The 17,050-nt window shown below is 35.8% G+C and overlaps 1 protein-coding gene across 1 annotated transcript in view; it reads left to right on the top strand.

The window, feature by feature from the left end:
* Nucleotides 1-15,626, top strand: part of LOC142344400 (uncharacterized) — a 51,965-nt gene extending 36,339 nt beyond the window's left edge. The window contains exons 9-15 of the mRNA XM_075396015.1: nucleotides 184-516; nucleotides 8,414-8,777; nucleotides 9,948-10,159; nucleotides 11,084-11,208; nucleotides 13,507-13,701; nucleotides 14,252-14,698; nucleotides 15,425-15,626. Of these exons, the coding sequence (XP_075252130.1) occupies nucleotides 184-516; nucleotides 8,414-8,777; nucleotides 9,948-10,159; nucleotides 11,084-11,208; nucleotides 13,507-13,701; nucleotides 14,252-14,698; nucleotides 15,425-15,613 (1,865 nt within the window). The 3' untranslated portion in view covers nucleotides 15,614-15,626. The remainder of the gene's footprint in view (nucleotides 1-183; nucleotides 517-8,413; nucleotides 8,778-9,947; nucleotides 10,160-11,083; nucleotides 11,209-13,506; nucleotides 13,702-14,251; nucleotides 14,699-15,424) is intronic.
* Nucleotides 15,627-17,050: the final 1,424 nt, after the last annotated feature.

The following is a 17,050-nucleotide window of genomic DNA, read 5'->3' on the forward strand; positions in this document are numbered from 1 at the left end:
CGACTAAATTGAAAGAGGCTCTAGATCCAGCGAATAAGCTTCCAATAAAAGAGCTCAGTTATAACAATTTAGATTTAAATACCTTTTTTTGCAGCTGATGTTTTATTAGTACATTTGGGTACATAAATTTAACATCTAAAGCGCGGTTGAACCTGAAAAAAAGCACAATATACTCAATTTTAGCAACCAAAACCAAATCGGAAGGATCTCACACTCCAAGTGACAGAGACAACCAGAGTGTGAGTAGTCTTAGTATCTCAGTGAGTGAGAATCCGACCCCTGCCCAGGACACACCCCCCACTGACCACCAGGAGACACCAAGACCAATTTCTACCTCTTCAAATGTAGACACAGACTCTGTCACCTTATTCGACCGCGTGACCCCTCAATTGTTGACTGGATATGAGGACATTCGAATGAAGATGATGGCGCAGGAAGGTCGCTTTCGATCCCAGACGGCGCCAGTTTCGAAACTTTCTGGCCCTTCAGAGTCACCCAGTGAGAAAAAACGTGAAGGTGAGATAATAAGACTTTGACAAATTATGCCGTTTCATAATTCATTGTTTGAAGCATACCCAGGTTGAGGTGCCATCCGGAAGTGACCTCTGATCAGACCAAGTCCAACGCACACGGTGTGTTCCCAGACCAAAATTACAGGGTCTGGGATTTGGTTCCAGTGCACAATAGTATGATCAGAGGTCACTTCGGTCTGGGGATGGTATGATCAGAGGTCACTTCGGTCTGGTGATGGTATGATCAGAGGTCACTTCGGTCTGGGGATGGTATGATCAGAGGTCACTTCGGTCTGGGGATGGTATGATCAGAGGTGACTTTGGTCTGGGGATGGTATGATCAGAAGTCACTTCAGGATGGGAATGGTCTGATCAGAGGCGGATTCAAGTGCACATTAGTCTGATCAGAGACCATTTCGAGCGGAATTTTTTTTTTGATTTTTTGTTTTTTTTACAGAGAGATGTCGGCTCTGTCAAGAGGCAACGAAAAGCAGCATTCTGATCACAGACACATCTAGAGTCTGATGTCTTTGATCAGAACCAAAGGGGTCCAATTGATTGAACATGTCAGTCCCCTTACAAGGAAACTTTGTTTAACGGTAGAATACGACGTTTTATATGGAAAACTGTCTAAATTTATCCATTGAGTTGGAAATATGCACTAATGTATACTAAATAATTTTTACTCAGCAGTTGGGTTATCTTTTCTTTAGCAATAATACTTTTAGAATGGACTTTTTTTAGATGAATATAATAATGCAAACATCATTTTTTATGAAATGAATATATTATAGCAAAATTCGTGCTGTGAGGTGATTTCGAGCGCACAATAGTCTGATCAGAAGTGATTTTGAGCGCACAATCGTCTGGACAATGGTCTGGGCTTGAACTGGGCCATGGTCGCACAATCGTCTGAACAATGGTCTGATTATGGTCTGATCAGAGGTCCTTTCCGTCTGGGAAGGTCTGATCAGAGAGTTTCGAGCGCACTTAGAGCGCACACGGTGTTTCGAGCGCACTTTAGTCTGATCAGAGGATACTTTGGTCTGGGAGGGTCTGATCAGAGGTAACTTTCGTCTGGCACGGTCTGATCAGGGGTCACTTCCGGATGGCACCTCAACCTGGGTATATTACAGAAACCTTCGTTGTCTTTTATCACAAAAAAATAGTCAACAAGAAAACAAAATATGTCCTCTTGGCAGAATCGTGAAGGCTCCATATTTCGAGTTGACGACTTGGCAGGCAAGAATTGTTTTCAAATCGTTCATCATGATGATGATAAATAATTTTAAAAACATGCAATAGTTGACAAAACATTACTTTTAATTTTCATAACCAACTATGGGACCATTTCTGCAAACGAACTTCATTCAACAACTCACATAACAAGGAGGCTCGGTAATGTGCTTACGCATATAAAGCTCCGACCCCGCTCATCCACATTCTTGACTTAATTGGCTACCAAATGATGAAGAGTAGAAAACATTCAAAAACATACATATCGTTCTATAAACAGGCAATGGAAGACAATACTGCCAAGCTAGAGGGCCGATGAAATTTATTGATAATAGACTACTAGAAAGGACAATAATAAAAATCAACAAACATTAATTTTGACCAAAATTCGATGTCTATAATGAAAAAAAAAAGAATCAAACTCGCATCAGATAAAACCTAAACAATCCAATTTACCCTACAGTTCATTGAAAAAGATACGGGATGTGTACTCAATGCGACTGGTTAACAGGTCGACAAACAACAAAGAGGCGCGAAGTTCAAAAACACGTTTCTATTTTTTGAAAACAATTAATTTCACAGTTATTGATGTCATTAGATATCAACTGAAATCATTAAAATGTTCATATCTCCAGAGAAAGCAATTGAGACAATAATGTCATTATCCAGTGTTCAACTGCTCAAAATTTCAGAGCCAGTAGGACCTAAAATTCTTGTTATAAAATCAAAGGAAAACAAAAATCCTTTAATAGGTACAAATATATAAAATCTCAAACATTTTATAAAATCTCGTAGTAACAGTAGTAACAAAGCCGAGAAATGCAAGTTTCAATTTAAAACCGTTAAACAGATTAAATTATAGCTCACTGGAAACGGGTTGTGACCTGTGTTTACAGAGACTGAGCTACAGCTCGACCGAAAAACTATTTAAAAAATTGACGAAACCCAAATGTTTTTGAAAAAAAAATAGTTTAAAAATTCATAACAGACATAAAATTTGAACAAAATGTGATGGACTAAACTGCAACACCCCAGGAAGCAAATTGGACCTGTTAATAATGAGACTAAGTCACGACCTAAAAAATACCATCAAATAAGTAAATAAGCCAAAACTTACACAATTTTACGACATCACACTTCGTGGCACAAAAATTATGAGATGCTTTCTGCGAGAACTGTAAATCATCACTTTCTCCTCATCTTAACATAAACGAGTCTTCCTTATAAAAAGACTACAATGACATGACAACAAAAAGAAACCCAGAAACTGAAAAACTTGGAAAGCTTGAAAACTTTTACGAAACTAAATGGTCGAAGCAATCAAACTCAACGTATAAAAAGTGCGCAAAAAATTGTTTGAATCATAAAGTAATTGAGACTTCTATTTAGTGAGATCTAATTTAAGTAAATTGAGTTATACATCCTGGGGAAGCAATTGAGACCTATCGTTATCTGGTATATGGCGTAAAACAACAAAAAGACAGACAATCATAGGAAAAAAAAAACAAAGTTTTGCGAGATAAATGTGTCTCAGCACAAAAAGCGTGAATTATTCAACAAAAACAGTTTGCGTATCCAGATACGCCTTTTTCTAACGTTCTTCATTTCTCTACTATGCTTTTCTTCAATTGAACCTGCCAACAATGTGCTAATTCAACAAGGAAAAAAATTAACTCATAAAACATGCAATTATGCTCAAAATTAGAAAAAAATTAAAAAAGCGTAGTATCAAAACAAAGAAACCATTAGTTGATTATAAAACCGTTACTGATATTATTATATGACACACAGGAGACCGGTTATCACCTGTTTTTGCTGAGACTGCGCCCGAAATTGGGAGACAGAAGATAAAATACTTGCAATGTTCTTAACTTCACCGATATTTTCTTGAAACAAACATATTCAAAGTCATTGCGAACCTTAGATAACAACTAAAAGAAGAGGTTCATTATTGCTTTCTCAAAAACTAAGTGGATCTTTGATTGGGGACACTAAGTCATTGGGCTGCAAAAATTATAACAAATGAAAGCAAAACTCCATAAAAAAGAAGTCCATAAAATTTTTACGAAAAAAATGGTCAGAGCCATAAAAACCACGAGCTTAACTCTGAAACCTTAATATAATATTGTTGGGCCTTGTTTATTGTAAATGGTATCTGTCAATAATTGAGCCCTGATTTGAAATTTTTTTCAGTAATTTGCAAAGAAAACATTTACTTAGCGGAAAAATTTTAAAAATTCGTGCCCCTATAAAATCTAGTAATTTTTTTATCGTAAGGATCCATGGTCAGTCCAAGATCAGCCCAAATTGTGCTGCGCGTCTAAAAAAACACTCAATTGTTCAAACGGTTGCGAAATAGATCATTTTTTTAAAACAAATTCAGTTTACCAAAAATAAATAATGCATTTTATAAAATCTCGTAGTAACAGTAGTAACAAAGCCGAGAAATGCAAGTTTCAATTTAAAACCGTTAAACAGATTAAATTATAGCTCACTGGAAACGGGTTGTGACCTGTGTTTACAGAGACTGAGCTACAGCTCGACCGAAAAACTATTTAAAAAATTGACGAAACCCAAATGTTTTTGAAAAAAAAATAGTTTAAAAATTCATAACAGACATAAAATTTGAACAAAATGTGATGGACTAAACTGCAACACCCCAGGAAGCAAATTGGACCTGTTAATAATGAGACTAAGTCACGACCTAAAAAATACCATCAAATAAGTAAATAAGCCAAAACTTACACAATTTTACGACATCACACTTCGTGGCACAAAAATTATGAGATGCTTTCTGCGAGAACTGTAAATCATCACTTTCTCCTCATCTTAACATAAACGAGTCTTCCTTATAAAAAGACTACAATGACATGACAACAAAAAGAAACCCAGAAACTGAAAAACTTGGAAAGCTTGAAAACTTTTACGAAACTAAATGGTCGAAGCAATCAAACTCAACGTATAAAAAGTGCGCAAAAAATTTTTTGAATCATAAAGTAATTGAGACTTCTATTTAGTGAGATCTAATTTAAGTAAATTGAGTTATACATCCTGGGGAAGCAATTGAGACCTATCGTTATCTGGTATATGGCGTAAAACAACAAAAAGACAGACAATCATAGGAAAAAAAAACAAAGTTTTGCGAGATAAATGTGTCTCAGCACAAAAAGCGTGAATTATTCAACAAAAACAGTTTGCGTATCCAGATACGCCTTTTTCTAACGTTCTTCATTTCTCTACTATGCTTTTCTTCAATTGAACCTGCCAACAATGTGCTAATTCAACAAGGAAAAAAATTAACTCATAAAATATGCAATTATGCTCAAAATTAGAAAAAAATTAAAAAAGCGTAGTATCAAAACAAAGAAACCATTAGTTGATTATAAAACCGTTACTGATATTATTATATGACACACAGGAGACCGGTTATCACCTGTTTTTGCTGAGACTGCGCCCGAAATTGGGAGACAGAAGATAAAATACTTGCAATGTTCTTAACTTCACCGATATTTTCTTGAAACAAACATATTCAAAGTCATTGCGAACCTTAGATAACAACTAAAAGAAGAGGTTCATTATTGCTTTCTCAAAAACTAAGTGGATCTTTGACTGGGGACACTAAGTCATTGGGCTGCAAAAATTATAACAAATGAAAGCAAAACTCCATAAAAAAGAAGTCCATAAAATTTTTACGAAAAAAATGGTCAGAGCCATAAAAACCACGAGCTTAACTCTGAAACCTTAATATAATATTGTTGGGCCTTGTTTATTGTAAATGGTATCTGTCAATAATTGAGCCCTGATTTGAAATTTTTTTCAGTAATTTGCAAAGAAAACATTTACTTAGCGGAAAAATTTTAAAAATTCGTGCCCCTATAAAATCTAGTAATTTTTTTATCGTAAGGATCCATGGTCAGTCCAAGATCAGCCCAAATTGTGCTGCGCGTCTAACAAAACACTCAATTGTTCAAACGGTTGCGAAATAGATCATTTTTTTAAAACAAATTCAGTTTACCAAAGATAAATAATGCATTTTATAAAATCTCGTAGTAACAGTAGTAACAAAGCCGAGAAATGCAAGTTTCAATTTAAAACCGTTAAAAAGATTAAATTATAGCTCACTGGAAACGGGTTGTGACCTGTGTTTACAGAGACTGAGCTACAGCTCGACCGAAAAACTATTTAAAAAATTGACGAAACCCAAATGTTTTTGAAAAAAAAATAGTTTAAAAATTCATAACAGACATAAAATTTGAACAAAATGTGATGGACTAAACTGCAACACCCCAGGAAGCAAATTGGACCTGTTAATAATGAGACTAAGTCACGACCTAAAAAATACCATCAAATAAGTAAATAAGCCAAAACTTACACAATTTTACGACATCACACTTCGTGGCACAAAAATTATGAGATGCTTTCTGCGAGAACTGTAAATCATCACTTTCTCCTCATCTTAACATAAACGAGTCTTCCTTATAAAAAGACTACAATGACATGACAACAAAAAGAAACCCAGAAACTGAAAAACTTGGAAAGCTTGAAAACTTTTACGAAACTAAATGGTCGAAGCAATCAAACTCAACGTATAAAAAGTGCGCAAAAAATTGTTTGAATCATAAAGTAATTGAGACTTCTATTTAGTGAGATCTAATTTAAGTAAATTGAGTTATACATCCTGGGGAAGCAATTGAGACCTATCGTTATCTGGTATATGGCGTAAAACAACAAAAAGACAGACAATCATAGGAAAAAAAAAACAAAGTTTTGCGAGATAAATGTGTCTCAGCACAAAAAGCGTGAATTATTCAACAAAAACAGTTTGCGTATCCAGATACGCCTTTTTCTAACGTTCTTCATTTCTCTACTATGCTTTTCTTCAATTGAACCTGCCAACAATGTGCTAATTCAACAAGGAAAAAAATTAACTCATAAAATATGCAATTATGCTCAAAATTAGAAAAAAATTAAAAAAGCGTAGTATCAAAACAAAGAAACCATTAGTTGATTATAAAACCGTTACTGACATTATTATATGACACACAGGAGACCCGTTATCACCTGTTTTTGCTGAGACTGCGCCCGAAATTGGGAGACAGAAGATAAAATAGTTGCAATGTTCTTAACTTCACCGATATTTTCTTGAAACAAACATATTCAAAGTCATTGCGAACCTTAGATAACAACTAAAAGAAGAGGTTCATTATTGCTTTCTCAAAAACTAAGTGGATCTTTGATTGGGGACACTAAGTCATTGGGCTGCAAAAATTATAACAAATGAAAGCAAAACTCCATAAAAAAGAAGTCCATAAAATTTTTACGAAAACTCCATAAAAAATAAGTCCATAAAATTTTTACGAAAAAAATTGTCAGAGCCATAAAAACCACGAGCTTAACTCTGAAACCTTAATATAATATTGTTGGGCCTTGTTTATTGTAAATGGTATCTGTCAATAATTGAGCCCTGATTTGAAATTTTTTTCAGTAATTTGCAAAGAAAACATTTACTTAGCGAAAAAATTTTAAAAATTCGTGCCCCTATAAAATCTAGTAATTTTTTTATCGTAAGGATCCATGGTCAGTCCAAGATCAGCCCAAATTGTGCTGCGCGTCTAACAAAACACTCAATTGTTCAAACGGTTGCGAAATAGATCATTTTTTTAAAACAAATTCAGTTTACCAAAGATAAATAATGCATTTCGTACAATTATCGAGTATAAATTTGCAAAAAACTGGCAAAATTCTAAACACAGAAGACTCTTTGAAGCCAGCTCGAGTACAGCTAGCTCTTGAGCTTAGGAAGAATATTGCCGCAGTTTTAAGGTGTATGCTTCCTGCAAATATAAAGGAACTTGGCTAAAGAAGCAAATTGTCCCATTTTTGACGAAAAAGTCTGAATTTTGAAAAATTTAGCATAAATTCTTGCCTCGGATCGAAACTCGGATCGAACAATTCTGCAGCCCTCCTCTTTCTTTAGAGATATAATTGATAACACTACAGTTAACAGTTTTAACATATTTTCTATCAAAATTGAAAAAAAATTGGTCAAAAGTCCCGAAAATGTGAATAAAAACAGCTGAATTACGTCTAATATTCACAAAATTTCAACCTATAAAAAACGAAATTTGAAAAAATCTTTTTAATTCCATATTCTGCGCTGGGCGGTTTTTCCAATGATACCACTCACACCTCTCTACGATTATATCGATCGGCCAAAGTTGTCTGAACAAAAAAAACCCATTTGAGTATATAGTTCCTCCCCCACTAAAGTGGGTTGGAACAATAACTCATATTCATATGAACAAAAGAACATCATTCGAATTTCACTACAACCTTAAATGTCAAAACCAACTTTGGAATGAATTCGATTGTTACCACAGTGGCTTCGGTTGGCAAAAATGAAAACATTTTTAAGAAAACTTTGAACTTGTTGCTCTCACAATATGAAAAAATTTCTTTGAATAGTCCCGTACGAACTTTTAATAATTATTTTTATTTTTAGGAAGAAAACAATCAGAAGCTAATTTTTTAAGCGATTCTTTAAGAAAATCGATTGATACTTATAATTTTGCTTGAATGATTTGAATTATTGTTTTTTTCAAGTACATTTAACCATGTGGTTATAATTTTAATTTACTTGTTGCAAACAATTGACATTGTTTCAGCTAAGTCAAGCAAACAAAAACCCCCACAGTACACACCCATCAAGTCACGTCACAAGACAATGCAACACAACCCAGTCAAACCGAAAGCGAAACCCGAATCTCCTAAATATGAGTCAGAACCAACCAATTACAATAACGAAGCTCTCAGCCAATCAGCATTGGGATACGTCCGCATCTCAAACTGTGCAACATACGAAGAAGCTGTTTGTACGTTTGAGGGCATAAAGTCTAGAAGTTACTGGCGCGAGTTTGGAGAAGTTTCCAAGAGCTGGCAGGCACTGGTGAAGATGTCAAATCTGCTTCAACACAGTCCAGAGAAGGCAGAGGTCATGTTTGACGAACACAGGGAGATCCTAGACATAAAGTAAGTATAGTGTAACTCAGGTTCAGATCAAAAATTATCATATAAGCATCCAAAAATCTCGATCAGATTCATTTATAACCAGGCTTAGACTTTTCCTCGTTCTAGGTCATGCCCGCGGGTTCTACAGCATATGTGCTCAGACTATGGGGGGGGGGGGTGGTTATAAACCATTGTAAGGGGGATATTGGCATTGATTACTTAGTGTAGGACTCTAGTTAACTGTAGATCAAAGCTAAATTTGATTTTCATGCCTACAATTTGTCGAGAACGGTATTTTCATACGTCGAGGGTAGATATAGTCACCTTTAAATTTATGTTTAATATGTGTATAACCGTTGGTAGAGTTGGTAAAACTTGAGAGGAGTTTCTTTAAACCACGAAGAGATCGAAAAAACGAACGCTTTTCTTTATTTACGGGACAAAATAACCCCTATGTCAAAATATCCCGATACCAAACAAACATTGTGCCAAAACATACCCATAATTTTACGCAGTGGCATTGGGTAAATTGTTGTGCAGCCAGAATTTACAACTAATTAAATTTATCTAGGGCACAATTCAATTTTCAGTAACTTGAATAATTTTGAGTAATTAAGAGTAACTTGAACGGATAATTGAAAAACATAGCTGCTCAGATTGCCAGAAAATAGCCGCAATAGATTCGTAGATCTGCAGTCCCAAAAAAAAACAATAAAAAAGACAGACCAAAAAATTCGTCTTTTCATTGAAGGCTGATCTGTTATATTTTGATTAAAAATCTGTATAATTTATTGCTGCCTCTATTAGCTGATCTCAAATAACATTCATTTAGAGTGACACACACCCATTTGACCTTATCTCTTTGAATTAAAGTAAATAAAAGTCGATTTCAAAGTGAGGAAGTCATTTTTGAGAGTGAGGTAAGTCAAGTGTGACCAAAAATTTAATCACGCGCATGAACAAAAATATTCGCTCCACTAAGAGCGAAAAATGACGTCACACATGCAATTCAGTTGAAATTGCATGAACGAATGAACAAAAAGTGGCTGTGACGTCATATGGTCGTAACAAAAATCATGACGACGAAATAAAAAAAAACCAAGAGAAGGCCAATAATAGCCCCAGCTATCGCTGTGCGGCTATTAAAAAAGGACTTTATAATCATAGCATGACTTCCTTAAATTGTTTCAGGTTACTTTTGGTGCTCAATAACGACAACAATACAGAAGTTCTCTCACGTTGGGTTTCCCGGAAGTTACTTGAAGTTCAGTCTAAATTGGAACTCTGGCAGTCAAGTTTGCTTCGCAGTTTGCAACTTTTCGATTGGGACTTCGCGATTCTCATAGGAGTTCTTCTCGACATCTTAAAGTCTCTGAATGAAGCTCTTAGTCCGCCAGTTGAGTGTAAGTGAACAATTTACAGGTGCAAACCTGGACTCAAAATAGAAGCAAAAGTATTAGGCGGGTTCAGCAATGTTTTGTAGGATTGGAACCTTAGTTTTTGTTAATAAAATTGGTTATCCATTCTCAAACACCATCTTTCGTTTGAGAGTCGAGGAGTTTTCTAAACATTATGCGATTGATGTAAACAAAGAAATTAAAAGTTACTTCATTGCAGTAAAGTTCAGTTGCTGCAGCCCGGGTTGAGAAATTTGCCGAAAATTATGTAAGAAATGCGCTGCAATGCGCTTATTTTTCAAAAAGTTCAGCGCAAAAACCTTACATAATAATGCGCTGAGATGTGCTGATATGCGGTGAAACTTTCTAAGACACGCGCTGAAAAAAGTGCTTAAACTTTTGCAAGAATTGTACTCAAAATGCGCTGAAATTATGTAAGAAGTGCGCTAAATATGCGCTGAAATTTTGAATTTTCAGCGCCTCTTCAAAGCTTCAGCGCATTCAGCGCTTTTCTTACATAATTTCAGCGCATTCAGCGCGCTTTGTACAAAAAAAATGCGCTGAAACGGCGCTTACATCTCGACCCGGGAGTTAATAAGTAAGGTCCTTCAGTTTCAATCAAGTACCAGCCAACGGCGTATTTGTTTTGGTGATAGTTTGCTCTTTTGTCTAGTTTCAACTAAACAGAAACGATACCTTGATATGTCTCCGCCGTTTTTTCTAATAAGTTTAGAACAGCGACTGCATACTTCAATGACAATTGCGATGAATTGCGCTGAATTTTCAAAAAATTCAGCTTGAAATCTTTAAAAACAAAATACTTAACACGAACGGAATAGATTAAAAAAAAAAACAAAATGAAAGTGTTTCGAGCGATATTAGAGTTTAATTCTCTCGTTCTGTAATGGATGCTTTAGTTGTTTGTTCTAGATTTCCAGTGCAGATCATGCAATAGGATCAGATCCAACTTAGAGCCAGAGAACCAGGCCAGTCTACAGTGGGAACGAGGCTACCTTATTGACGAAGTCGTGTCCATCATTAAGCAGAATGACCCGGTAAGGTGTCAACCGGGAACTGAATAAGTTATGCCGAGAATTGACAGCTCTTTCATGGAATTGTTGACAAATTTTTTCTGACGCGACGAAACAACGAAAAACAAATACAAAAATATGTGAGCCCAAACATTACTAATGAAAAGGCCAAACATATCACGTTTTAAAAGAACTTGTATAGATAATGAAGAGAAAATTGGTGAAAACAGAAATCAATTTGCGGCGCAAGGAAAAAGCTGGCTCTCACAAACAATAAATCTGATTAAAACCTTTTTTTACTACTTCGCTAAGGCAGTTTGAAAAAAGTCACGACATAAAACTTCTCGCTTTCTCCTCCTCTTACTACTCCAGCCTAATTAAAATCACTACTCCAATTTAACTTCTCGACAAGAGAAGGTCGAAAAAAAAGGAGAAAAGATCTTGAAAAACAGACAGCGCACCAATACAATTAAAATTCTTTCAAATGTAAAAAATATCATAGGAGCGCAATAATAGTCTGCTGAGAAGATGAGGGTAGATAATAAAACCTGAGAACAAAAACAACACAGCTTCAAAAAGAAGCACCTGAACAAAAAATTCACTGGCTGAGCGAAAATTTTTCGCACCTACACTCGCTCTGTTTCAAAAGAAGGTATGAACAAAATTACCACTCTTTTTCTGCTGTTTTCAAATGTGATCACCGAAACACTTCTTTCAAAATTTATTTGATCCCGGTTTTTATTATTTCCGGTTTTTTCCCTCGCTCACAAAAACAGAACAACACAACGCCTATTCGAGTCGTAAGAAATATTGCCCTAACACAATTCTAATTCCTTTTATTGTAATAAAGAAAACAAAACTCGAATCTCGAACAATTGTAAAGGTTTTAGTCTTATAACAACTCGTAAACTTTAATGGCACGGTTACAAAAGTGATAGAATAGTTGCTAAAGATATATTTATTAATCACCAAATCTTTCAACAAAAACGATAAACTGCAGACTTTAATCAGCGCTATAAAAATACGTCAAAAAAGAAAATGACACGCAATATCGACGCTTAGAAACTTTGGTTTGCATTGAGTGGTCAGGGTGTCTGCGCCAAAACAACTTTGAAAAATTCTCACTGAGATAATGTACTTGAAAAATCCTGTTCTAAAAAGCAGCAAGACTAATCTATAGCAAGATTTGCAAAGTTCCAAACGAAAAACGTTTTTCAAAAAATCCATTCTTTATAAAAATTGCAAAATTGAAGCTGTACTGCTTTTCAGTAACTTGATACTAAAAATTATGAGACAGTATGATGTGGAAACCTTGATTCAAACTTCTCGCTGATTAAAAGCTTCAGTTCTGCGGACATATTTCAATGAACGCCAATTTCACAGTATTCTCTAAAAATATGGCATTCTGCAAAGTCAAAACTTGAAACAAAATATTAAACAAAAACCGAAGAAAAAAATCATCTGCGTTTTAACGTCATTTTAAAACGTGCGCGTTTCGTGTTTTAGGAATGGTTAAGTGACTCTGCAGAAGTCACTTCGAAATTTTGACATAATATCTCGAACTGCTTCGCGGTTCTCGATAAACGCCAGAAGCTCTGAGTGACTTCAAGCAGAGTCACTTGACCATTATTTAAAACACAAAACGAGCACGTCTAAAAATGAAGAGAGTCAACTTCTGGCTAAGTAGGAACTTTTGGCATTTTAACTTCTGGCACTGCAGGCTTTCGGCATTTTAAAATGTGCATGTGAGTGTTTTAATTTAACTTCAGGCTATGTATAGAAGAACTTCTGGCACTGCAAACGTGTGGCATTTTAAAACTCGCAAGTTTCAACCACACTAAGTGTTTTTAGTCCATGAAGGTTGCTTTGCTAAATGAAAAATTAAGAAGTGAGAAATCTTGGATCTATTCTGTTCGTCCCACACCGTGTTAAAAATTGGGTTCTTTCCATTATACCCCCACATTAGAGGTCAGATAAACTATAGCCCCGCATCATGGCAAATTTACCATAATCGGGGACTATAGTTTGATAGGGGGCTATGATGGGAAAGACCCAAAAATTGTGGTTATATAGCACTTCATTATGAAAAAAGAAGCACGTGCGCCTGGGGTCGAAAAAATAAATGCGCACAGAGTCTGAAATACATTCCAAATCTGCATCTATTCTGTTTCGGCCCCCAGTGTTTTTTATGACCCCCAGTTACAAATTCTAGCACGTTACTATGAAAGAAAATAGCACGTGCGTCTGGGGGCCATAAAAATTATGCTCACTAAACTGGGGGGGGGACAGAATAGATCCTCAAATCTTTATAAACGTTTTCAGACTATGGAAAGTATAACAGAAGATGCGTTCACGACAGAGGCAGGAGCCATAAATGTGAGTGGGTACCTGGAAGCACTTCACTCTAGTCCCAGAATAGCAGACAGACTGGAGTTGTGTACAGTCCAGTTGAGAGACAAGTCACTCATTTTGAAAGAAGTTGACGCTGTTTTGAAGCAAAATTCCGACGAAAATGCGGTAATTTTTCTATATATTTTAGCTCTTCTTTAAAAGATTTTGTTTTTAGATTTGGATCTTTTAAGTTGGTACCAAAAGTACGTTATTCACCCCCAATTACAGAGAACGTGCAATTACATAGTAAATCATGATCTATTTTTTCGGACTGGGGGTGCAAATACTATGTACTCGTTACGCTGGTGGGGGGGGGGGGGGGTGGGGGGGCAAACAGGACATGGATAAATTTTTCCAGTTTTCCGTTAACAAGTCGCAACTATGAAGTAACAAATGCATGTTGATCATTACCCAGCTCTGTCTCCAGAACTTGATACTGCGAGTATCGAAGTATTAAACACTAAATGCGCATACAGGTTTCACGGGCTCACTTGCAAATCATTTTTATTAGCCTCAAATTATTGGAAGCAGTGAAATTTTTTGCGTGTCCGGAATAGGTGAGCAACACGAGAGGGGAAATTTTGGGATAGAGCTTCGTCGCTGAACGTTTTCTATGTAGAAAATGTGTTAGTGTGCTAGGACCTCTTGATCAAAGTTAGTATAAATTTTTTTCTAGATATCCGTGTGGTTGATAATCCTGGAGCTTTCAACAGCTGAGTCCAACGAGTCTCAATTCTGTTTTTGTCACAAACAGTATCCCGAGGAATCGAGGAAAGCGTTCGTAATTTCTTTCACAGAAGAGCTACTTTTTGAATTCTACAAACTCCACAATATAGATGATTTGCGGAATCTGATAGCCGAATGGACTCCTGAGATCAGTAAGGATTGTGATCAAACGTTAGAAAAGCGGAACCTGTCTTCCGAGTTGTTCTATCGCAAAGTGATTCACAGTGAAGCGTGGGTTATGCGCAAGAAACAGAAGATGTTCAAGTTGTTTAAGAAAGCTGACAAAAGCACTTTGGTTCGGCGAGAGACTGGGACATTTTTCGGTCGCCAGAGAAGTGCCACAAAAAGCAGGCAGGATGAGGCAACTTGGAAAATATCTACAGAAGTTCACAATTTGGTTAGTTTTCTTGATAACTTTTGAGCATTCTGCGTTGTCCATTTCATAAAAGAAAATAACATTCTGGGCAGGATAACGGACCCTATTCAATACACTGAGAGTTTTGAGGGAATAATGATTTTCCACAGTCAAATTTGGGATGACTTTTTGTGGAGCCACTTTCTGGTGATGCCATATAAAACCTGTCCAATTTAACAAAATAGCTCAGGCGCTGATTACTTAGAAAAGCGGGAGAAAAACGCACAGCCTCCCAACACTTCATACACAATAGTCCGATTGCTAACTAGCCGCTGAAAAATGGCCATGTTTGATCATACTCATTATAGTTAACCGAGTTCAGTTGTGATACGTTCATAGCACGGGCTGCTGGGGCGTGGGCTTTGCAATTACATAATAAATTATCTTGCTTAGGTTTGATTTTGCTAAATTGTCTTTGATTTTTAGCAGTGGTTAATCTGTACTGACATTAAAATGGCATAACAACCGTCAAAAAACTTGAATTTTCAGCAATTGAATTTAGCTTACTAATGATACATTATCAACTTGCTTGATTTTTTTCTGATCTAGGGATCTGCATGTGAAATATCGCTTGGTCTTAAGCGCCTCCCAACAAAAACTTCAGATATGTAAATTATGTCCCCAATGGAGGTCAGAACAATAAAAACCCAGATTTCTGAATCAAAATTTACTCCAATACTCAACTGGGTTGTTTCGCTTTGCTTTCAGAAGTGCGCCATTTGCAATGGTTCCATAATGGACAAGCAGAGGAAAGGTTTCAGTAAAGTAGAAATGCTCAACGTCTTCAAGTGTGGCCACACAACACATGTCTCCTGCTGGCTTGAACCTTCCCTTTGTCCAGTCGAACGATGCGGCAACAATTCATTTTCAAAAATTCCTGTATTGTTCGATTTTTGAATCTTTTAATAGATAATTAATTATCAACTGCCTTTTCCGGAGGACAGGCTCAGCTTGCTTGGCCTCTCATTGTGTAGTAGATCAAGTGCATACTAGATTAATTTATTAAATCTGAGATAATTATTTATAAGCTTTCTTTAACAAGAGGATTCAAAAACAAGTAACATAGCTGGCAGAGTACCTAATGTAGCTGCGATATAGTCTTGCGTGCGCTAAAATATAGAAAATGCAGAGATTATTCATGAAGTTATCGACGCCTATGAATAGCCTAGTAGAAAAAAATTTGATAATCATCGAGCAGTTTATTTCATTATTACAGGGGACTTTCATTAGAGATTTGAGTATAATTGACTTTAAACTAATTTCACTCAAACAAATTTTGAAGCACAGAAGTCAAATTGTTGAGCAATATAAGTCATGTTTCATCAAAACCTAGTAACGCAAATGACCTGTATACCTGCTAGAGGGAGTGAAAAATGACTTACGGCATGCAACTGCCGTTAAGAATCCAATGGATAAAACTGACCGTTCAGCTTATTCGTGTCAACGAAAAAAAAAGGAAAATGCATTCACGACGAAAATACGATAACAGCCGAAAGAATTCGACAAGAAGCCATGCCCCCAAAAAAATTTAACTAATAATCATAAGACAGGCGCAAAAAGTCTGATAAGTAATTTCAAGAACATAGCTGGCAGATTGCCAGAAAATAGGCGCAATAGCTTTGTAGATCTACAGTCTAAAAAATTTAGAAATACAGACTAAAAAATTAGTCTTTTCTCAAAGAAAGGACATTTTGAAATATTAATTAGTAATCTGTATAACTTATTGCTGCTTCTATTAGCTGCTGTTTAATAACCTTCAATTAGAGTAATATACACTCACTTGACCTTATCTCTTTGAATTAAAGTAAAGAAAAAGTCAATTTCAGAGTGAGGAAGTCAATTTTGAGACTGAGGCAAGTCACGTGTGACCAAAAATTTAATCACGCGAATGACCAAAAGAACTCGCTCCACTTAGAGTGAAAAATGACGTCACGCAAGCAATTCAGTTGAAATTGTATGAACGAATGATTATTAAGCAGATTTGAAGTGATTGTGACGTCATTTGGTCGTAACAAAAATCGGGACGAATTAAAAAAAAATAGCAGGACCAGTCCTGATGTACAATTCAAAGAATTTTCATTGACTAAACAAAAAAAAACGGACTATGAGTGAATTGCGGAAAACTATTTCTAACAAATCGATAAAAAAAGCAAAAAAAAAAACAGAAAACCAATGTCAAATTGCCGCTAGGGAGAACGTAAAACCACTAGCAATAAATGTAAATTTGATTCTAACAAAAACCTAGGCCTAGAATGAACTATGAATGGATTGGAAAACCATTTAGGACAAAATGCAATCCAAAAAACTAAGAAAACAGTAAATACCAAAGTGAAA

The sequence above is a fragment of the Convolutriloba macropyga genome, chromosome 1 (genome assembly GCF_964194025.1).
Source record: "Convolutriloba macropyga chromosome 1, txConMacr16.3, whole genome shotgun sequence".
In the NCBI taxonomy this organism is placed as follows: Eukaryota; Metazoa; Xenacoelomorpha; order Acoela; family Convolutidae; genus Convolutriloba; species Convolutriloba macropyga.